At 45.8% G+C, this 20,062-nt stretch overlaps 4 protein-coding genes and 1 pseudogene across 4 annotated transcripts; 4 read left to right on the top strand and 1 right to left on the bottom strand.

Moving 5' to 3' along the window:
• The first annotated feature begins 522 nt into the window (after nucleotides 1–522).
• Nucleotides 523–1,957, top strand: LOC126873589 (uncharacterized). Its single transcript, XM_050634632.1, has 4 exons — nucleotides 523–925; nucleotides 997–1,040; nucleotides 1,120–1,385; nucleotides 1,449–1,957. The coding sequence occupies exons 1-4, from the start codon at nucleotides 880–882 to the stop codon at nucleotides 1,555–1,557; spliced, it is 465 nt and encodes a 154-aa protein (XP_050490589.1). The 5' UTR covers nucleotides 523–879; the 3' UTR covers nucleotides 1,558–1,957.
• A 946-nt stretch (nucleotides 1,958–2,903) lies between these two features.
• On the bottom strand, nucleotides 2,904–9,839 carry LOC126873389 (uncharacterized). Its single transcript, XM_050634232.1, is given in 4 exon segments — nucleotides 2,904–5,174; nucleotides 5,244–8,193; nucleotides 8,581–9,748; nucleotides 9,750–9,839. Coding segments are annotated over 4 exon segments (6,075 nt in total). The 5' UTR covers nucleotide 9,839; the 3' UTR covers nucleotides 2,904–3,306.
• Nucleotides 9,840–12,851: 3,012 nt separating this feature from the next.
• LOC126872964 (uncharacterized) lies at nucleotides 12,852–13,767 on the top strand. Its single transcript, XM_050633268.1, has 3 exons — nucleotides 12,852–13,122; nucleotides 13,212–13,331; nucleotides 13,554–13,767. Exons 1-3 carry the CDS (start codon nucleotides 12,852–12,854, stop codon nucleotides 13,751–13,753), a joined length of 591 nt encoding a protein of 196 aa, XP_050489225.1. The 3' UTR covers nucleotides 13,754–13,767.
• Nucleotides 13,768–14,988: 1,221 nt separating this feature from the next.
• LOC126873390 (uncharacterized) lies at nucleotides 14,989–16,231 on the top strand. The gene is made up of 3 exons (XM_050634233.1): nucleotides 14,989–15,175; nucleotides 15,254–15,354; nucleotides 15,998–16,231. Exons 1-3 carry the CDS (start codon nucleotides 14,989–14,991, stop codon nucleotides 16,229–16,231), a joined length of 522 nt encoding a protein of 173 aa, XP_050490190.1.
• Nucleotides 16,232–18,744: 2,513 nt separating this feature from the next.
• On the top strand, nucleotides 18,745–19,965 carry LOC126873391 (uncharacterized; annotated as a pseudogene).
• The last annotated feature ends 97 nt before the right edge of the window (nucleotides 19,966–20,062 follow it).

Here is a 20,062-nt window from a genome sequence, read left to right on the forward strand (position 1 = left end):
TCTGACTCTAAGCCCAGAACGTTTTCACGAGACAAGGACGCTAAGGTTGCGCTTCATTGGTTCGTCGCCTCTCAGGGACGTATCGAGGCCCGTTTCTCGATACGTGTGTTCGATATTCTCTCTTCTTATCGCGATTGTAATCGAACGCTTTAGAAAAATCGTTAACCAACTTTTAGTTTAGAAAATAATACTCTGAATCGTTTTCCCGTGACCTTCCGTTTACGTATATACGTATACGTTAGAGAAGGAGCTGTCGGAGGAAAGCGGCGTTTAAGATGGAAGAAAGTGGAGAACGATGGCCGCGATTGGTCGACGCCGGGTGAAAGTCGCTTGGAACAACGACTTCTTTACGAGCCAGTGACATCTATCGGTACGTAAAATTAATCGTACAGAGATTTTCGATCGATGTTATAGATAATTTCAACGACGAGGGTAAGAGCGATGAAAAACTTTCGAACCGCGTAACGTCAAAGTACGTTAAATCAAGCGCATTACCGTAAATCGTTTTCGCAGATGGAGTAATCTAGTTGAATCTATTGTCACCGGTGGATGTCTCGTACGTCTTTGACTTTTTGAACGTGCATAGATTCGATTAGTTGGCGGTTTGTAAAAGTTCGTCAAATAATAACCGGATATCCCGGTTAGCGAGCGTTTAAAGTATAACGAGAAGCAGCGTTACGCTCTTCGAGAAATTACTCGCTCATTAAGGTCGATAAGTTGTCTGAATAGCACGGTTCAAGAACCAGGAGCGCCAGTAAAGACAGCTACCGCATCAGCCGAGTATCGTCGAATCGCACGCTCAGAGATCGCGATTCGCAACGAATACCGCAAAAACCAATTACGCAAACGCCTCAGATTCTTTCGGAAATTTGTAAAAATATGCGTTCTTCCACCATATTTATCTCGAAGCTTCTGCTATGGACTCGTAAGTAAAATACATTTCCAATCTCTTTGAAAAACGAATTTTTCTTTGCGAAAGGAATCTCTGTTTTGCAGGGCTGTTGGTCGTCGTCGTCGCTTTACCAACTCTGGGTTACATCGTACGTTGTAAATTCCTCTTTCTTGTGGCGAATTAAAATTTGAAAAAAAAAAAATTAAAGAGATATTTCTTCTCCCTAGGATCGACATCGCTTAGAGACTTACGAGGACCTGTCCGAAGAAACGAGCGATTTCGACGTTTTCGATAATCTGACTTTCCGATTTTCCTGCGAGGGTAAACCGGTCGGTTTGTACGCAGACCTGGACTACGATTGTCGAGTTTTCCATGCCTGTGACGACTTAGGCAAAGGTTTCCCCGTAATTTGTCCAAACAATACGTTGTTCGATCAGAGAGAACGCGTGTGCAGCGACGAAGAACACGTTGACTGCGATCGTGCGAACGAATGGTAAATACTCGCAGTTTGAATGTCTCGATGTATAAGCGATCGACGTTTGTAAATTTGTCGTAGGTTCTATTTAAACGAGCTACCTTTCTCCGTGGAAGCGACGGAAGAAAATCACACCCTGTCGGAGGAGAAAGAAGAGATACCTTCTGTGCTGCCCCTTCTGCTAGCGTGACGCCTAAGAGATTAAGACGTCGCATAAGTATTACTTTGCGTTTACGTTTATCGAGAACGTGACGAGTTTATGCCTGCGAAATTTCTATATGGTAATAAACGCGCGTCTCTTATGAAATCAACGTTCAACCTAGCTATTACATATACAGTGACAAGTATGCAATTACGTACACATATTTCCGACGATATATTTTACTTATATTTTTGCCTAAAACGATATGTATTCCTGTGATATAAGTTTAGAAATAAATAGTATAACGATGGATCGCCGGAACACCGGCTTAATAGGCTGATCGTATCTTTTTCTGTGCTTTAACGGCGGTAGTAATCGTTTAATAATATGAAATACGTGGCAGCCCAACATTCACCCAATTACCTATCTGAAGCACCGATCTTTGTGAAAGAACCGTCGTATATGCAACGTAAAAACATTCTTCTCGCGTATGTCGAGACTTTGCAAGGATTCGATGCACGATCCTTCCCCCCGTTCCGTCTATAGTACGACTAATTTAAGATACAACGTCCGGTAGGATTTTTAATCTTTAAAGCGTAGAAAAAGAAGGAGAAGAAAATAAAGTAGCCGATGTACGGGAAATAAAGAAACGAGGTAAAATCGTATTCGTGCGAGCGTCGACTGTTCGGATCGTGGCCCTCCGAGTGCTTGAAATTGCGGCCAACGTCGTTCCTCGCGGTTCCGATAAGCCGTACAATCAAATATCCATCTTCTTGATCTCGATATACGTCTGTTGGTGTAGCTCGTTTTAGTTTTTCTTTAGAGGGAAGGAGCGAGACGCTCGAGACAGGAGCAATTACGTTACTCGCGCGCATCCCGCGATCCTTATCTTGAAAAATTAGCACCGGCAACAGAAGGATCGATAAAAAGCGGTAACCAAGTCAGAGGCGGTTGTAGGAAGGAAAACAGGATGGGTGGATTCTCAAGCGTTTTTTTATTCTTCGTAAAGGTAGATATTGCGAGAAACTAGCGAGAATCGCTGGCAGTCGCTTAGCAGCCAAGGCCTTTACAATATACGTATACCACCTACGCGTTGTCCTTAGTTATTGAGCGCAATTCGATTATACGCGAATCGATAAGAGAACAGCGCGATCAAGATATTGTGTTACCCTTCACCATTAAACCCTCCACGAACGAACAAGAGCTGATACGAATTTTATTTAAAATAAACTCGTCGAAACGCGTCGATTCTGAGCTACATTTGTTCCTAACTAAGATCGAGTCTCTGCAGTCCGTGCTGTTAAAATGTCTATGTAAATATGTATTTATTTCGTAGGAAGACCGAGTAAGAGCGCCGACGATCGGATCGTCGTCGACCGCGTTAAGGAAGAAAATTAAAGCTAGCCCAATACAACGTTCATTGTTATTCAGCCTTTAAGGTAAACGAACGACGAACCCTCGACCGACCAAGTCGATACGCCTTAACTCTTAGTAGATCAAGCGCCGTGCGTCAACTACAATTCTACCATAGCGTAATCGTAATCAGTAACCGTAGAACCCTCTTACTTGTTTAAAACTGGCTCGTAGGCTAGCCTATGCACCCCGACTCCAGATGATTCGACTCCTGTTACCAAGAAATCCGGAATCCTCGAACATCGCTTACTCTTATCGCTACATCTATCAAAATCGCTACGCGTGTAAGAGATCTAACGAATATCGCGTGAAATTTCATCGCTCCACTATCCGATACGATATTCCAACAACGATCGTAGTGTAATTAGTTATCTATAACGATGGCTATCCGTAGTAACGAGAACCGGATTCGTATTGAGCAGGCCAAGAGATTCCTGGTCCGTTCTTATCGTTGTCGTAGACGTACTTAATTTTTGGATGACCGCTCGATCCGAAGAAAGAATCTCGAATCATTCCGAACATAGCCGTTCCGAGAGCCATATTGCTGATCATTCCAGCCATCGACGCGGTTGCACGCGCATGAGCCAGGGCCATTTGAAGCAAAAAAGACAGCACCAGTCCGAATCCTGGCATCATCTGCGTCATCTTCGTCTTGAAAGCCTTGCCCATGTGAATCATCGAATTGGTCACCTTTCTCGACACCACTTCCTCGTGTAAACGCGGCAGTTGAACGACCAGAGTGGATCTCGCGTCTTTCTGATTTTCCTCGATGATTTTGTTATCCCCGACGTTGTCGAAACTTTCCACGTTGGAGTCGTCCTTGGACCGTCTGTCCGAATATTTCTGTAAAAAAGATTTGAAAAAGTTCTTAGCTCGTTTCTGTCTTTGTCTCTGTTCCTGGTCCCGCGACGACTCTTTCTCGAAATCGTACGCCACTTGGCTCTTCGTCGGTAGAACTTTCAGCTCGTCGGAATCTTTTCCAGACTCCAAAGACACGATGTCTACTTCCCTTATCGGCTCTATCGGACCTGCTCTATCGTTCTCCGTTTTTTCCATTCTAAACTCGGCATCGAGAGATTCTATTTCGCCGGCAAGTTTGTCGTGCAGTTTCGTCCCAAAGAGAACTCCGAAAGCATCGTACGCGTCATCCGAAGTATACTTGGTATCGTCGTTCTCTATCTCCGAATCGTTCGGTCTGATCCTGTCGAGAAACAGCGTGATGATCTCGTCGTCGTCTATGGATCTCTTAATATCAACCATCTCCTCGCTGTTCTTCAACAGCTGAATATCAGTTTCTCTCGAACCTTCTATGCTTCTCTCCCTTTTCTCCTTATCCTTCTTCGCTCTGTCACCTTCGGGCCGTTGGTCCAAAACTTCCTCCATTATGTCGCTTATGATCGTCAATATACTAGGAAGATTCTTGTTATCCTTGAGTTTCGCTCCTCTACCTTCCCTGAATCCGGAGAAGCTGATTCCCAGCTGGTTATTCCCATAGCCCTTGATCTTCAGATATCCTATGTCCGTTTGAAACTTGTCCTCCGCCAGCTTCCTGTACCAGTCGAGTAAGAAGCTCTCGATCGATTCCTTCCTTTCCAGCAGCCTCTGCTCGAAGTCGGTCGTCGACATGCCGAAGAAATCGCGCACCTGGCTGTCCGTGTCCAAGTAACGCCCCAAGATACCGAAACTCGGTAGAGACGGAAGATCAGGAAGAGAAGGCAGATTACTGACGACAAGCGGCCAAACGAAGATACCCAAGCATCGTATGAAGCTGAGACTCAGAAGACACTGTATAACCTGCTGCGTAACTCCTTTGCTCGATGGTCGATCTTCCAAGTCTTGGATGATCTTCAAGATCTCGTACTGGTCGGCGGTCAAAGAATTTCTCATCATGGAGTTCAACTTGTCGACGAGATACTGTTCCGATTTAGAGGGACTCGCGTTGGTGAATCTCAGATTCTCCTTCGCTCTGATCAATAACCGAAGGTACTCGGATTCCGTGATGTTTGGCAACGCCAGGGTCGACGATTTCGAAGACGCCAAGCTATCCGCTGTGTCCGCTTCTTCGTTATCGTAATAAGAGCCGAGGACGTCTATGGTGCTCCTACGTTCTCTACTTTTAACTTCTTCCGACGATTTTGAATTGACAGTCGCTGCTTCTCCACCAGTATCGGATAAGTCGACCTTCTCGTTGGAGATGTCTATGAGGATGCCTGGCGGTTGGTTTGCGTATCCTGGGACGGCTCCGTCATTGTCTGTAAAGATAGAAAGAATTAGAGATAATTCCGATAGCTTCTATAAATATCGATCAACGATAGATTCACCTACTGACGGCGTGATCGTTGGGTCTCCTTCCGATTTGCCCTCCTGGGCTTCCGCGCGCGAATTACTTTGCGAATTTTGCGAGTCTGATCGTGCCGCGAGTTCGCCAGCCTGCGTCGACAACGTGGGAAACTCGGTCGACGGCTGGGAAATTCCGGGAAAATGTAAAATCCCCGGTAGTTGAGAGATACCTGGAATGTTACCGGCGATGGAACCAAAGTCTGGCAGACCGGGAATCTGTACGATGCCGGGGAACTGAGAAAACAAATCGCTGATGCTGGAAAAGTCAGGCAATGAGAAACTGTATTGTTTGAGAATTGGCCAGATGATGTTGTTCGTGCAAGCTACAAAACTGTAACCCGTTATGCAATTTTGCATTCGCGCGACGTAAGATTGTCTAGCCGTGTCTGGTATTCCTCTTTCCACCAATCTGATGATATTTATCTGTCTCTTGTTCAAACTGGAAGCAACAGAATCGGTTACGTTTAAATACGATCGCTCCAATTCCGGACTCTTGCTCAAAATGTCGGATAAGATGTTCTCTATTTTCTCCTCGGCTTGCTCCAAAAGTTCCGCTTCTTTGATCAAACCAGCTTGAGAAGCCTGCACCGCGGGATTGGAAGGTTTCTCCGACAGGAGAACTTGAAAGTTGATGGAACTGGAACTCGACTCGCCAGGCAGATTCTGAAGAGTACCGAAATTCGGGAAGCTGGGTAGCCATGGATAAAACTTGGCGATCGTCGGCCAAGTAACGTCTCTGCTACATTCCAAGAAGTTTCGTTCCTTGATGCATGGCTTGATATTCTCGATATATTCGAGCCTCGTGGCAATCGGCAACAAATTCTCCGCGATATTTATAATATTAATCTGATGCTCGGACAGATGCGGCGAAAACTCTTGCGTTCTTACCGGAGCTGGCGAACCGGCTAAATTAGGAATAGAAAATTGAACAGCTTTCAGGATGTTGGATATGATGGTCTCTGGCAATTCGTTGTAAATTGGAAAGAATCTGGTGTCGGTTATGGTCACTTTGGTGTCCCCGTGCTGTCCTGTCTTCACGTCGGTCTCCGAAAGAGCCGGTGTATCGGAACTAGAGCTAATCTCCGTTAACGTGGAATTAGAGACGGGACTGGGCGAACCACTGGGTCGTACGCTGCTTACGATTCCAAAATCCGGGAAATTCGGCAACCAGGGAAAATAGATCAACAGCGTTGGCCAAACCACGTCCCTGGTGCATATGAGAAAGTTTTCGGCGCGTAAGCACGAGAGCATCGCGTTGACGAAATTGGGTCGAACATTGTCTGGAAGCAAAGTATCCACGATACCAATGATATTCGCCTGTTGCACGGTTAGCAAGTCGAGGAATTCCTGATTTTTGGTCGTGAAACTGGAAGTTGCTGAAGTGGAGGATTTGATGGATTGCAGTTGAACCGATCGGAGAATGTTATAAATCACGGACTCTGGAAGCTCGGAGAATATTGGGACAAATCTAGTGCCTGACACGCTGATTACCGGTACGTTGGGTACTCTGTTTCGCGATTCCTTGTCTCTGAAGAAGATACCCGCCACCTTTTCTTTTTCCACGTTCGACGCGACCCGTTCTTGTATCAGAACCCCGGGATTTATCGAGCTGTCCTCGATCTCCGTGGATCCTTGCGGATCAACTGGCTCCTTCACGCGATCGGGAACCTCGGATTGCGGGAATTCGGATAAAGTCGGCTGGTACTTTGCGATCGTTGGCCATATTACGTATCTGGCGGCGTCGATGAAATCGTTGCTCTTCTGAAGATAGGAAAGAAACTCGGTGATGAAAGTTGCGCGAGCAGACGGCGGGAGAAGAGATTCCGTCAGGTGTAAAATTTCGATTTGCCTCTTGGTAAACGTGACGAATCTCACGGCGTTCCCCGTTAAAATAAACGACGGTATCTCTCTGGCCTGCTCGTAGGATTTCGTAAGATAGACGTTCTGTAGGATCTCCAAGATCCTGGTCTCCAACTGGTCGGAAGATCGTAACAAAGTTCCTCGATTCTTCAGCGACGAATAAGCCGGTGCCTCGGTATCCTTTGGAACGGTAGTTGCTCCGACAGGTACGTAGAAGTTGAGATTGGAATAGGCGTTGAGTTGTGGAACGTAGCTACCAACGTCCGACGACAGCTCTGCACCCTGAAACTCCGGCATGAGACTGAAAATGTCCGGAAGAGTCGGAATGAAACGTTTGACCGTTGGCCAGGCTGAGTATTTGAAACAAGAGAGATAGTTGTACTCCTTCATGCATCTGACAGTCTTCTGAACAAATTCTGGCCGATAAGAGATCGGGATCAATTGCTCGGCCATGTTGATGGTTAATAATTGATCCTCGGGTATCAGAGTTACATACGTATCCATCGATTGATCCAGAAAAGACGGCGAAGTGGATATACGTGGCTGTTCCTTTAGCGTATTTTGAAGAACCTGGATGATGAGCGCCTCCGGTCTAGGCTTCCTCGTTCTGGTACCATCGGCGTCCACCACTTCTGGCAGCTCGCCGATGTCTTCCGAGAAGCTGGGGAAGGGGAAAATCGGATACTGCGGAGACAGATCGGCGATCGGATACCAACATTGGTAATCTGGAAAAGCGGGCAACGCTGGGAAGTATTGTTTGACCAAAGGCCACGCAAAGTACTTGACGCAACTAAAATATTCGAATCTTCGGACGCACGAAAACATCTTGTCGGAATATTCTCGGCGCAAGGCTTGAGGTAAAAATTTCTCGGCCATCTGGAGAATAGTCAACTGATCGAAAGTGAGCAATTCCTTCAGAGTGTCGTTTTTCGGATCGATGTAAGAGACCAGCGTTTCGTCGTTGGGATACGATTCCAGAGCGTCCTGCAGGATGTTGTACACCGCGACGTCCGGGGTGAGAAGCCTGACTCGATGAAGATCCTCGACTCTGCCCGATTTTTGCTTGTTACCCTGAAACACGTCAAACGCGTTTATCTCGATTGAAAGGGCGCGCAAACATTGACCGATCGATTCCGCAAGATCGTCCATCGCGAGCGGCCAAACGAACATTCGCGTACAGTTTAAGACACCGTGCCGTCGAACGCCCTCTGCTAGCTACCAATAGTTCGGCGCGTCTGATTATTCGCGACTGAATCTCGGTTAAGCCGAGCTCGTTCGTATCGCTCGCGTAAGACTCGAACTCAAGACTCTAACGCGTCTAGCAACCGCTTCTTCGTCAATACGAACGCGCTATCCTCGATCTGGCTTTGCAAAGAAATGGCCCGAGCTCTACCACCGTTTAAGAAAACTATACACCTTCGCCGATCGTTTAGCGTCTGTTAGTTTAATATGTTTTACCTTGTTCGCGTTCCGAAGCTTCTCCTCGTTAAAGGCGAGCCACTCGTCCGTCTCGACCTGCCGTTTCGAATTTAAGACTTTGGCCTCGTCTATCTTGTCGGTCTTCCGAGCGTCGAGCGCGTCGTCGCGAATCGATATTAACTTCTTTATCTGTCCATCGACGATCGATTGCTGTTCCCCATCGGATATCTTCTTCTCCTCCGCGTTCAAGTAAACGGTGGAACTCTTACGTTTCGATTTACCTCGTGGCTCGACGAAAGATCTGTATTCTCTATTCGCGAAAAACTCTTTGCCTTCTTCGGAGACTGCACTTTCGTCCGACGAGTATTCCTCTTCGCTTTTGCTATCGTCGTCTTCGAGCTTTCCCGATTTTCGAAAGTAATTGGGAAGCGGTTGTTTCGATTTTTCGTCATCCTGGACGCGACTCCCCTCGGCATTCGATATCTCCGATTCTTTAGGCTCGATCGCTTTTACGGAGCCTTTGTACTCTTCGTTGCTGTGGCGCGGATCGAACGGGCCAGGCGCAACACCATCGGCATCCACTTGCGAATCGAATCTCCTGATTCCCTCGTCCGTAGCTTCTCCGATCTGTCCAACCGGAATCCCCTCGCTCTCTCGAACCTCGGATTTACCGACCAAAGCAACGTCGTTCCTTCTACGCTTTTTCACCACACCAGCTTCCTCGTCTTCCTGTTTCAACACCTCGCTGCTACCCTCGTCACTCGCTCCAACCACGTCCACCGCCTTCTTCGTCTTCCGATTCTCCCTTTTCTTTCTCGACTCTCCTTCGGACACTGCGAAATCATGTCCCTCACCGCCACATTTTATGATCAGCGATTCGAAAATGCCTTCGATGTCCTCCTTCGATTCTTCGGACTTGGCCTCGTCGATCTCCGTCAAATTTATTCCACCAAAGTCGTCTTTCTTTGCGCCCGGCGAAAGTTTGGCAACTGGTTGAGCCTGGTTCTGTTCATCGTGCGATACACTGCGTGGTTGGCCAACGCGGAGAACGAACGGCAGAAGCAGCAGACAGAGGAAAGATCGGGGGAAGAGATGGAAGGTCCTTGTTGGCTGTAGGCGTCGCGAGTCGAGTGCTCTCATGGTCGCGGTCGAGAGGCGAATGTCTCGGCCACTTGCGAGCCGGTCTATGGTCAACCATGGCGGAGGTATGGTAATACATATAGCGTCGTCCGGGACGCAGCGGAGGAAGATGCTCGTGAGAGTGTACGTACAGGCTCAACCAACGAGACGCGGGCATTCACGAGACTGTGTGAATAGGCAACAGCCGGGAATTTCCATTTTTATGCTGCCCCTCTACGAGCGAATCGAGTTCGCGGTCTAACGGGTGTAGATGCATTTACCTTTACGTTTCTTACGATTCCATCGGCAGCGAAGCAGATTCGCAGAATCATTCCATTAAACGACTCTACCGGCGTGCTCCTTCGCGAGCAGAACATTTTCAGGGTTTGAAGGAACTGCGCGCGTTTTGTGCAACGTTTTCTGGCGAATAGATAGAATCCTATCATGAATGGTCGTTAAAAACTCTATCGTACGGATGATATCGCTTCTCTTTTATGGCTCAACGTCCAGCGTGGCTGAAGCAACGAGTCGCTTATACCGGTCGCCGACCGCTAATGTGTCCAGCTCTGTTTCTTCTTGCGGCCGAACGGTAATGAGCCATTCAACCTTGAGGCAGTGGTGCTTGGAAAATAACGCCAAAGCCTCTTACGATTCTACTCTCCGCTACTCGTCCCTCGTTTCCTAGCATTTCCGCCATTTCTGTTGGACTAACAGAATCGTAGATCGACGCGAGTCAAACGAAGAAAAGATAGTCGGCTAGACTCCGCGGAGAACAGCCAGGAACGGAATTCGGATCGACCCGCGACTATCGACACGGAGAATCCAGATTCTCCTGCGAAATATCGGAATCTGATATTTCGTCCTTGTTTTTCCGAACGATAAGACCGTACTTTCGATGGGAAAGGGAAATTAAGCGACAGTCGGCTTATCAGACGAGCTGACCTCGAAAAAACTTGCTTCTTGGAAGCGAAGAACGTTCTACGCCGGTAAAAAAAAAAGTCATTTATCAGTTTCTTTTATCCTTATCGTATTCTTAAAATACCCGTACCGAGGCTGGCTTTTAAAAGCTCGCCGCGATCGAGCACAACGTTCGAGCGGGCAAACGTTGCGAGAGAGGGGAGCAAAAAGACGGCGAGGGAAGAAGAAGTCGCGGCGAAGAGACCGGAGGATACAGCTCGAATACGGTCGAAGCCGGGTTTCAAGTACATCTTTAATACGGCCTTTCTGGTTCTGGTGCAAGGGGTTGGATTTTTAGTCCTTGAGCGCGAATCGAGTCTAGAAGGGACGGCAGGGAGAAAGAGGAGTACCCGGCAACAGGATACGGCAGGGTAAAGAATTTTTACGACGCGCATTATTTTCCAACATGGCCTCCACTGTTTCCTTCTTCGGCTTACGCTTCTCTCTTTCCTTCCATAAAGAATTCGGATTCACCTCGCCGTGCCGATGCAGTAAACCTGTACCGCTTTTCTTCCTTTTATCCGTCCAATGCCACCTTCGTTCTTAAGGTGTATTCACAACCGCGTCGACTCTGATTTTACTAGCAATAACCGCGTCCGCCTCGCCGCCGCAAATCCATATCATGCAAATCGCTGCTTTCGCTCCTTTACTTTTACCATTTTCTCCGCGGAATGTTTCACGCTTCCCAGCTCCACGTTATGTCATCCGATTATTCGCGAGATTTTACGTCGGCGCGTAGCGCGTAATACGTCTACCGGGTTGCCAATAAATTTCTCCCTGGTTAACTACCTTTAGAATCGCCCTCTTTTTTCGTTAGAAACTTCTTCTCGCTTTAAGCAATTTCGATCTTCCTCTCGATCTACCGATCACCGCTTTCTCCGGTTCTTTCTATGTGTCGTCCAAACGCGTGAAAACTAAAATGCATCGTTGCGCCATACTGCGTCAGCATCGATCGAATAATCGAATCGACGCACCATGCGCTGGGTCTATCTCGATCCGTATTTTCGGACTGTCCTAGACTTGAGGTATCGGAGATACTCGGATGCCTGCAAGATGTGTGCGCAAAGTAAACGTTACTTGATCTCGTATTTAATTTTACGAGTAAAGAACAGCTTCTATCTAGACGATGGAAAAAAGATGCGTATGGATCGATATCGACCCATCGAAGCTTCCACAGGACCATCCGGATCCATTTGTACTCATTGGTTGCTTCGTTGGGAACGTTATTATAGATTGTAATTTCTTCGAAATTGCAGACCACGTTTATTACCTTCCTCGCTGCGGAAACAGCTGCTCGACTGCGTTAAATTAGCAGGGCCGTGAAAGCCATTGAAAACGTAATGGACAAAGACGTTCTATAGTTACCGCCTCCTTCGTTTCGTATTCCTTCGACGGTTTTAAGGAAAAGAGTCTTCTTCTCCACACTCGAACAATAATCAACGATGGATGAACGCGTATGGTGTGGCTGACGCGACGATCCTCGGCTATGGGATTCCACGGTCGAGCAGTTCCATGCGAGGCGAGCAATGTACGGATGATCGCGGGACAGCGACCGTGAAAGTGGGACATGATGTACGTTGGATGCAGGAAAGATTCCGAACGACTCGCGAAGGGACTGCCAGCTTTGACCCTGGAATGCCGCGATCCTACGTTTTGTCCCAAACGATCGATTCGATTTTCTTTTTCGAAACGGAAGTCTATAAATACTTACATGTCTTTTACATGTAAGTATTTGCGAGAAAGTGACGACGATCCTCTTCTTTCTGACGCGTCCTCTTTTCCAGAATCTTTCAACGATCATCGCGAGAAAGGAGAAGAGCGATACGGGATCGGTGGGTAGAAGCATGAAAAATTGCAGCCTGGTAAATGCGACGAGGCTGTGATCGCGCTGGATACGCCGGCGAAGCTCGCGGCACGTTCTAACAGCGTTCTCCAAAAGTGTTTCAACGGCGGCGCGTCCACGAAATCGACAGTCGAGGAGGAAATTCGAGGTAGTGCGCAGATCTACCGCGCACACGTAGGCCGATCCTCTTTTGTGGTGCGAACGCCGTCGTGGTCGTTCGTCCGAATCATACGGCGGCTCGTCCGAGCACGATTAACACGTTGTAATTCGTGGTTCCTGCTCGTATCTCGCGACCAAAGATCGAGTAACGATCGTAGGCAGGGAAATTCTTTGCCTGCAGCGAAGCCCCGGTGTCGATGAAGAGAACCACGTGATCGTAACCGGTTCGATAATGCGGCCGATTGGTTGGACGCTGGCGTGCGCGTTGCTCGCGACTACTTTTCCAAAAAGTGCAATCCTGTCGGACGTCCAGAGTATTGGTGTCGCTGCGGGTTACCAGCGCGAAGCTGGACGCGCCAAAGTCACCAAACTGCTGCCGATTTCCAAGGTCGCGACCGTGGACCCCGATATACAGGAGCTGAGAAAATTCCTCGACGATCTGTTCGTCGGCGGAACGAAGAAGATTCGAGGTAAGCGTAAAGTTGACGTTTCGAGATATTATGGTTTAGAAAAACGAACGATAGTTAAATTGCAATCGATTCGACGAACGACTAATCGGATATTAAATATTTATGAAAAGCAAGCGGACAAGCTCGAACGTTTGGCCAGAAGCGAATCCAATTTATGTTAATGCCGATGATGTACAAAATGGGAGTGATGATGACAATGCTAACCGTTTTAACTCTGATCTCGCTGAAGGGATTGCTCATTGGTAAGCGAAAATTACTCTATAGTCATTGTACGTATGTACGTAGGGATAACGGTTCGGCTATGATAGTGTACGCTACACGCATACTGAATCAGGAGACATCGACGACCCATTTATCGAAATCCATCAAACATCTAGAATTCAATAGCAACGTTTTTCCTACTTACAATTCGCACATCGTAATTCTTTCGTTGTAGCGGAATCTGAATACGGACTTGGTTGCAGGTGCCATACTATTGATGCTAAAACTCAGCACGATAATAGCCAAGTTTACGTCTGGTGGGCAGCACAATGCGCAGCCTGCTCAACCGATCCACGTGCACGTTCACAACAGCCTGCCGACAGCTCACAATCAAGCGTACAATGGATGGATGTCGGCAAGCGGACCAGAAAACGCGGGAGAACATTACTACTACAGAGGATGATGACGAGTTCTTCGACGATATCTTTCTCTCGGACACTGTCTGTTCGATCGCCGCGATCGAAACTAGGCTATCGGACCTGTTACGTTCGTTACCTGCCGACCGACTGGTCCCGACCTCGACCAGTGCTGGAAAAATAGAGTAAGCGCGTTGCGGTTGTCGAGCAGGCATCGACGATACAGCGAACCGCAACTCACTTCTCGTGTACCAAAGTTTTGTTTAAGTATTCTGAGATAAGACTGGTAACTCGCGTCGCCTGATCGACCAACCTGCAAAACCAAAATTGTAAACTCGTACGTTTAAGGAACAACCTCACGTTTACCTCAAACTAGCAATAACGTTAATTTATTTTGTAAAGAAACTGCGTCTCTTCTCCTATTTATTCAAAGTGTATGTATCATCGTAGAACGTATTTATTAAACTCTTTCTTAGCAAGCAAGCAAGCTTTCTCTTTGTACTTCGAAATTAAGCTGTTCGGCCACTGATATTGAAGAGGATAGCCACGTAGCCACGGATCCGTCGAAATCCTCAATTTTTCGATAAGAATGAGAAGAGAAACGAAAGTCTCGACTTTTAGCGATCTAGAAGCAAAGTTGAATTTTCCGCGTTTCAAGGTCTGCTAAACTCATACGCGTCCGTGACCAACCGCGTGCATAGTACACCTTCTATGACACGAATCGCGGCAGCGAACTGCAGAGACCCAGTTTCCTAGTTTCAGTGGGGTAAGCAGACGGCAAAAAGGAAACTGTCTGCTCTCCGCTTGCTACGATTCCTTAGCAGTCTCATCACCGATCGAATACGAGCACCACGCGTTCTACTCGTCGGTTATGAAACGAATAAAAGTACAAACACGTAAAAACAGATCGTCGATCTTTTAAGCGTGCGAAAAGCTCGACAGCCCGAAAGATAATTTGATCGCGCGATTGTAAAATCAGACAAATATCGAGATCGTTCTGACAGCCGAGTCAGCTTGCACCCGGGACCGGAAGTAAGAAAAGGAGCATCGACGAATGCGTAACGTTATTTGTTACGCGGAAATCGGTAAACGGTGATTCGCAACAAGGTTCCTCGTTCCGCTTAACGATCGATATCGGAAGAATGATAGAAGGAAAGGCAACGAACGTAAGAAGAATGAATAATTAAGCGGCAATTAGAAAGGCAGTTAAAAGCAAGCTTATATAGGTTATATTTCTATTTAAGAATTAACTTTCTAAGCGACGACGCGACACGACGCAGCCATGAATAGAGTGGACGCAATTTTTTCGTGCTTGTGCATCGTAATTCTCTTTCAAACTTTGGCCCGTGCCGAAGATGTCGCAAAGGAGTTGAACGACACTTTGAGGGTTGACGTTTCTCAGGGAATTGCACTGTATATCGCGAATGGCGAAGCGAACGTTACTCTGAGCCTGTCGTCGCTGTTCGGAAGTAAGTAAAACGTTTCTAAGATCAGTGTTCGATACGCATCCACGCGAATCACGCGATTCGTTGCAATTTCTTTTGAAGGGAACGATGTAGAGCAACGAGATACAGGAAGATTCAAACTTAAGAAAGGTATCCTAAAAAGAATTGGAATGACGATGATGATGGCTCCTCTGATCTGGCAGGTTTAAATTAACACCCTATACGTATTACTGGCCTGCAAATTTTTATGCAACAACGGAATGGTGGGGTATAATGCGCTACTATCGTGCCATACAAGCCTCGTGGACGTATCTCTGACATTTCGTACGAATTTTCTCGGAAACTGGCGCGATAAGTACAATTTTATTCCGCGTTATAATAATCGCAAAAAAGAATAATATGTATCAAGAGACATTTTCACTCTTCCCAGTAGGGGTACGTGGGCGTTGCGTTTTACCCCACGCCAGTGTCCCCTTTCGCTCCAGGTGAACTAACTTAACAAACATTTGATATTTACGCTTCAACGCGAGGTAAAGAACAACGGGTAGAGACACGGAAGCAGAGAAGAATAAATCGAAAAATAGCGCGCACAGTGGTTGATAATCGATCACGAACTGCGTTGCGAGCAAGCGTTTAGTGTCGTGTTGTACGACTGTGGCTCGTTCGCGTCTCCTATCGAAGAGTAACATCGATGTTTTATCCGTTCGTTTCATCGTACCCCCCTTTTCCACTTTGTACATTTTTACACTTTTGTATTGCCCATAAATGCATAAATATTCGCAGTCTACATATTGCCGATAAATGAATTTGGAAACCCGCTACTTCTAACGCGCATTTGCATTTTAGTTGGCAACGTTACCAGCTACCCTCGCCTCCCTCAAGATCAATCTGCTTCGAAGCATCTTCATAGGAAAAATCGCATTGGCGATAATGTTGTACAACGCGCTGAGGAATTCGCAGAAATCGGAGGTGGTACTGATCCATAAACCTGAATATCACGATCACTATTATCACACTTATCACGAACTGGAAGACGACGACAAAGGCTGGTGGGGACGACGAATGAAACGGCACCTTTAAAATGGAATAGCTTCGATTACTTCAGCGAATAATCGCATTCAGGATAATCGCCGTTCCAACCAAATTGCGTTATCTGCGATACGTAATGATCGCGACAAAATGTCGCGATATTTCAAATATACGGTTCAAATCAAGAGTATACGCGATTTTCCACACGACGAAAAGGCACCGGATTGTATATAAAATTAAAATTAAGTTTTGGGTCTCGAAAGAACGTCCGGCGCAATGACCAACAACGAGATATTCCACGTGACCTACTTCGAGCTGGTAACGGCATTTTGGTCCAGATTCTGAAGCGATCGGCTCCGACCAGCGTTTTCCCTTTTCTCTGCCGTTAAATTCAACGTCGAAATCGAAATTTAAATGATACCGATCGATTTCAACGGGGATGAACATCGCCGTGCCGATGACCAGGCGTCTTCGGGATTACAGCGCAGCTTTCTTTCGTTTTTATCGGATAAAATTTTATCAACGCTGCAACGAGACTGGCTTATCGCGATTATGTCGTTGAAATTTGAAACCAATCAGAAAATCTACAAAGAGGTTGAAAGACATTTACTACGAGCTATTTAGTAAAAAATTGGTATACGACGTAAACGTTCGTCGTAAATACATATGTAACGAATTATTAGCGTAATGAATAATTAAGCGTTTCGATATTTCTGTGATTTCTCCGAAATACGGTATACTTGGTCCGCGTATTTCGTAGGTTCTATGTACATCTTCGGATGTCTTTCAATCTTTACGGATATAATGGTGATGAGTGAAATTTGCAAATGTCCCGTATGAAATGCAAGGTGTATTGATAAAAAGTTTCAAATATAATCGTCGAGGTACTTTGGCGAATTACTGTAACTACCGTTTCAGAAAATTCTTCACGTCTACTGTAACGACGATGGCCATTCTTGAATGCAAAAATTGCACCAGAAGACCGCTCTACTTTTTAAGAAACGAGCAAACTGTTTGCGTATAACGTTTCGTGACGAGCTTCGATCGTTAGAGACGGATATAGATCGATGCTAGGGGCACGTAACGAAAGTATTGTCAATGTCGAATTTATTCTCCAAGGCCTCGATATTCGTGGTGCGTATACGTGCCAGAAACCCACCTTCCGTTCGCATAGTTAGTATGCCAACGCCATCGATCCCGTATCGACAGTTCGCCATACGAATCGTAGTCCTATACCGTTTTCTAAACTACAAAATGCACGATGCACGACGCATACGTGGCAAATCAGAATGGAACCCGGATTAATCTCTGTATGCGTACGAGCTTAGATCAGCGCCGCGACACGTGAAAGCATTCGCCTTTTTAAAAAAACCTACAATCGCGCGTCTAATTTGGTTGAGCGTGTTTGTCGTTAGAAAAGTCGAATTCTCTTTGAGAGAATTTTTCCCTTTACGTTTGCTTTACGTTTACACGATACCGATGTCGTTCGCCTTTAACTATATAAATTAACGATCTTTATGCCAGATCTCGATTGCATCTAATGGTGTATAGTCTCGTTCGCCGCTTGTTAATTTCGTTTAATTAGATTAAACGCCCGGATCCGGCGTGATCTCTGCTGGATCTCTAACGAGGTAATCGTAAACCGGTAGAAACAGAAATACGTAACACAGGCGATTAAAGATCGGAGCAAACGTACGCGAGATAGAAATCCACTCGTGTAGATACTTTTTCGAAAAGAGGAGTAACGCGTGCAATCCAGAAAGTAGTCGATAAATTCGCGAAATTCGCAGTTATTACGGGAACATAAATATTGCACGGTATACGCGACAAAAACGTGGTCTAAAAAGAAACTTTGGCAACAACTTTTACGGCTTTGTACATTCGTAGAAAATCGATGTAGCTTCGATGCGTCGATAAAAGATTTACAGCCGTGTGTCGTCATATAATTATCCAGGCATACGAAACGCGCGAAAGCGAGCGTCGAGGACACTTCTACGCGTCCGTAGACTTTCCGCATATGCGGATTCCACGATTTCCTCTTCCCCTTCGATAAGTTGTTCGACAAATCGAAGAAAATCTTTTCCTCGCTTAGTTACATCATCGTTCGAGTCTCGAGGGGCTCTTCTTTGTTTAACGTGCTCGCCAAGCCAGGTTGCTGCAGCACGTCAAGATGTTGTTCCACGTAAGACGTTCTTTCTCGCAAAATATTTGAGATACTGAGAGTAAAAATGAATTGGCCTTAGTGTATATACAGCTGTTTAGTGTGTACAGTTTGAAAGTAATTCGTTGCCTAAAAATACTCGCTGCGACATGTTCTGACTTCGTTATGTTAGTTTTCATTTGAAACAATGAATTTCTTTAGCTCTGTAGGATTAATTGTAACGAAGTACATCTTAAAGTTGCGGGTTCATATTTAGAACAAACGTAGCTTGTTTGGTCAAATTTTCCTCTCAACTTTAACCTTAACGTTGCGAAAAAATCGAAGTGTGCTCGAAACGTTTTAGAAAACGGTTACCAGAATTATGTACTTTCTCTTCTTTATTCTTATCCTTTGGAATTTCGCAATGACAAGCGAAACGGCCGAACAAAACAGACCGCACGAATTTGGGTTCAACATCGTTGATTTTCAACATAGGTACGAGAAGAAAGGTTCGTAAAACACGTAAAAATTGAAGCGAATTAATCCCGTTGCGTTCTTCGAGTCGTTTTCAATCGTGTTAAACATCTTTTTGTTTTTCTTTTTTCGGAACGAGAGCGTGATTCGGACATAAATATTCCACGAATGTATGTCCATTTCACAAGATGCTGATGGAATTATCACGGGAGAATATGGATTCGTAACTGCGGATGGAGTGTATCGCGAAACAGGATACGTCACAGATAAAAACGGTGATTTTATCATCACCAGGATGACTTATAGAAGAATTAAAAGTCGTAAGTCTGCAAATTATATTCATAAACCAAGATAATTCGAATATATATGTATATCGGAGAAAAGTAATAAACCCTAATGGTTAGATTTCAGTGAAGGATGCGCAAGAAATATCGAAAGCAAGGCCGGCAATTGCAAAGAAACTGGTAGAAGCTGTAGCAAGGGCTTGTAGTGCGTGCAAACTCGTAGTGAAAACAGACGAATCCGAACGTACTACACAGACCATTCGACCGGTAACGCTACTTACTTCTCGTGAGAAGTTGGATGTCCTGCCACAAGGGATGTCAAACGCGTTGGAAATGGGAAAAGAGAGAAATGGTAAAAGATCCTTCTCTTACACGTCCGATGACTATCGTTCGATTCGACTATTTTTACTTCTCATTTTACTATTTACTCAATTACTTCGCAGATGAACTTTCTCACGAGAGAATTGAAATCTCTCAAAGCTCGAAGGATTTTTCCAACGCGAGGAGGGGAAAGAATTTGGTTCAAGACGTGAAGAAAGATACGGTAGATCCACGCCTCAAACAGCCGAATATAGATGTTCAAATGCTGGTGAAGACGGCGAACGATCTTTACGCCTTAATTACTCGATAACGACACACGCGAGTATCGAGAAGATGGATATAGAAGCGGAGAAAAAAATGGCAGCTTTCGCGCAGAAAGTGAAAATGGTATCGATACCCGAGTGAAATATTTGTCGAACGAATTTGGTCATCGGCCGAACGTTTCGTTTGTTGCCAGCGATAATACGACGAAATTGACAGGCGAACGAAAGTCAACGACCGAAGGGATACTCGTTCCTTTGGTACTGCACGTGAACAACGAATTTTGTTTATCTTTCGAATTTTGACGTAATAAATTTTTAAAAGAAACGAAAACCTGTTTGTTAAACTAGCTTAAGGGAAACTTTATGCGACGTGAAATTATTATAACGAATAAAAGGGAAA

The sequence above is a fragment of the Bombus huntii genome, chromosome 14 (genome assembly GCF_024542735.1).
Source record: "Bombus huntii isolate Logan2020A chromosome 14, iyBomHunt1.1, whole genome shotgun sequence".
In the NCBI taxonomy this organism is placed as follows: domain Eukaryota; kingdom Metazoa; phylum Arthropoda; class Insecta; order Hymenoptera; family Apidae; genus Bombus; species Bombus huntii.

Bases quoted from the DNA above. Each gene is read 5' to 3' on its own strand.
- LOC126873390 (XM_050634233.1), top strand. From the start codon at position 14,989: ATGAATAGAGTGGACGCAATTTTTTCGTGCTTGTGCATCGTAATTCTC. The intron at 15,176-15,253 runs GTAAGTAAAACG...TTTCTTTTGAAG, and splicing joins CCTGTCGTCGCTGTTCGGAA to GGAACGATGTAGAGCAACGA. The intron at 15,355-15,997 runs GTTTAAATTAAC...TTTGCATTTTAG, and splicing joins TGGCTCCTCTGATCTGGCAG to TTGGCAACGTTACCAGCTAC.
- LOC126872964 (XM_050633268.1), top strand. From the start codon at position 12,852: ATGCGGCCGATTGGTTGGACGCTGGCGTGCGCGTTGCTCGCGACTACT. The intron at 13,123-13,211 runs GTTTAGAAAAAC...CAAGCGGACAAG, and splicing joins TGACGTTTCGAGATATTATG to CTCGAACGTTTGGCCAGAAG. The intron at 13,332-13,553 runs GTAAGCGAAAAT...ACTTGGTTGCAG, and splicing joins GCTGAAGGGATTGCTCATTG to GTGCCATACTATTGATGCTA.
- LOC126873589 (XM_050634632.1), top strand. From the start codon at position 880: ATGCGTTCTTCCACCATATTTATCTCGAAGCTTCTGCTATGGACTC. The intron at 1,041-1,119 runs GTACGTTGTAAA...TCTTCTCCCTAG, and splicing joins TACCAACTCTGGGTTACATC to GATCGACATCGCTTAGAGAC. The intron at 1,386-1,448 runs GTAAATACTCGC...AATTTGTCGTAG, and splicing joins TGCGATCGTGCGAACGAATG to GTTCTATTTAAACGAGCTAC.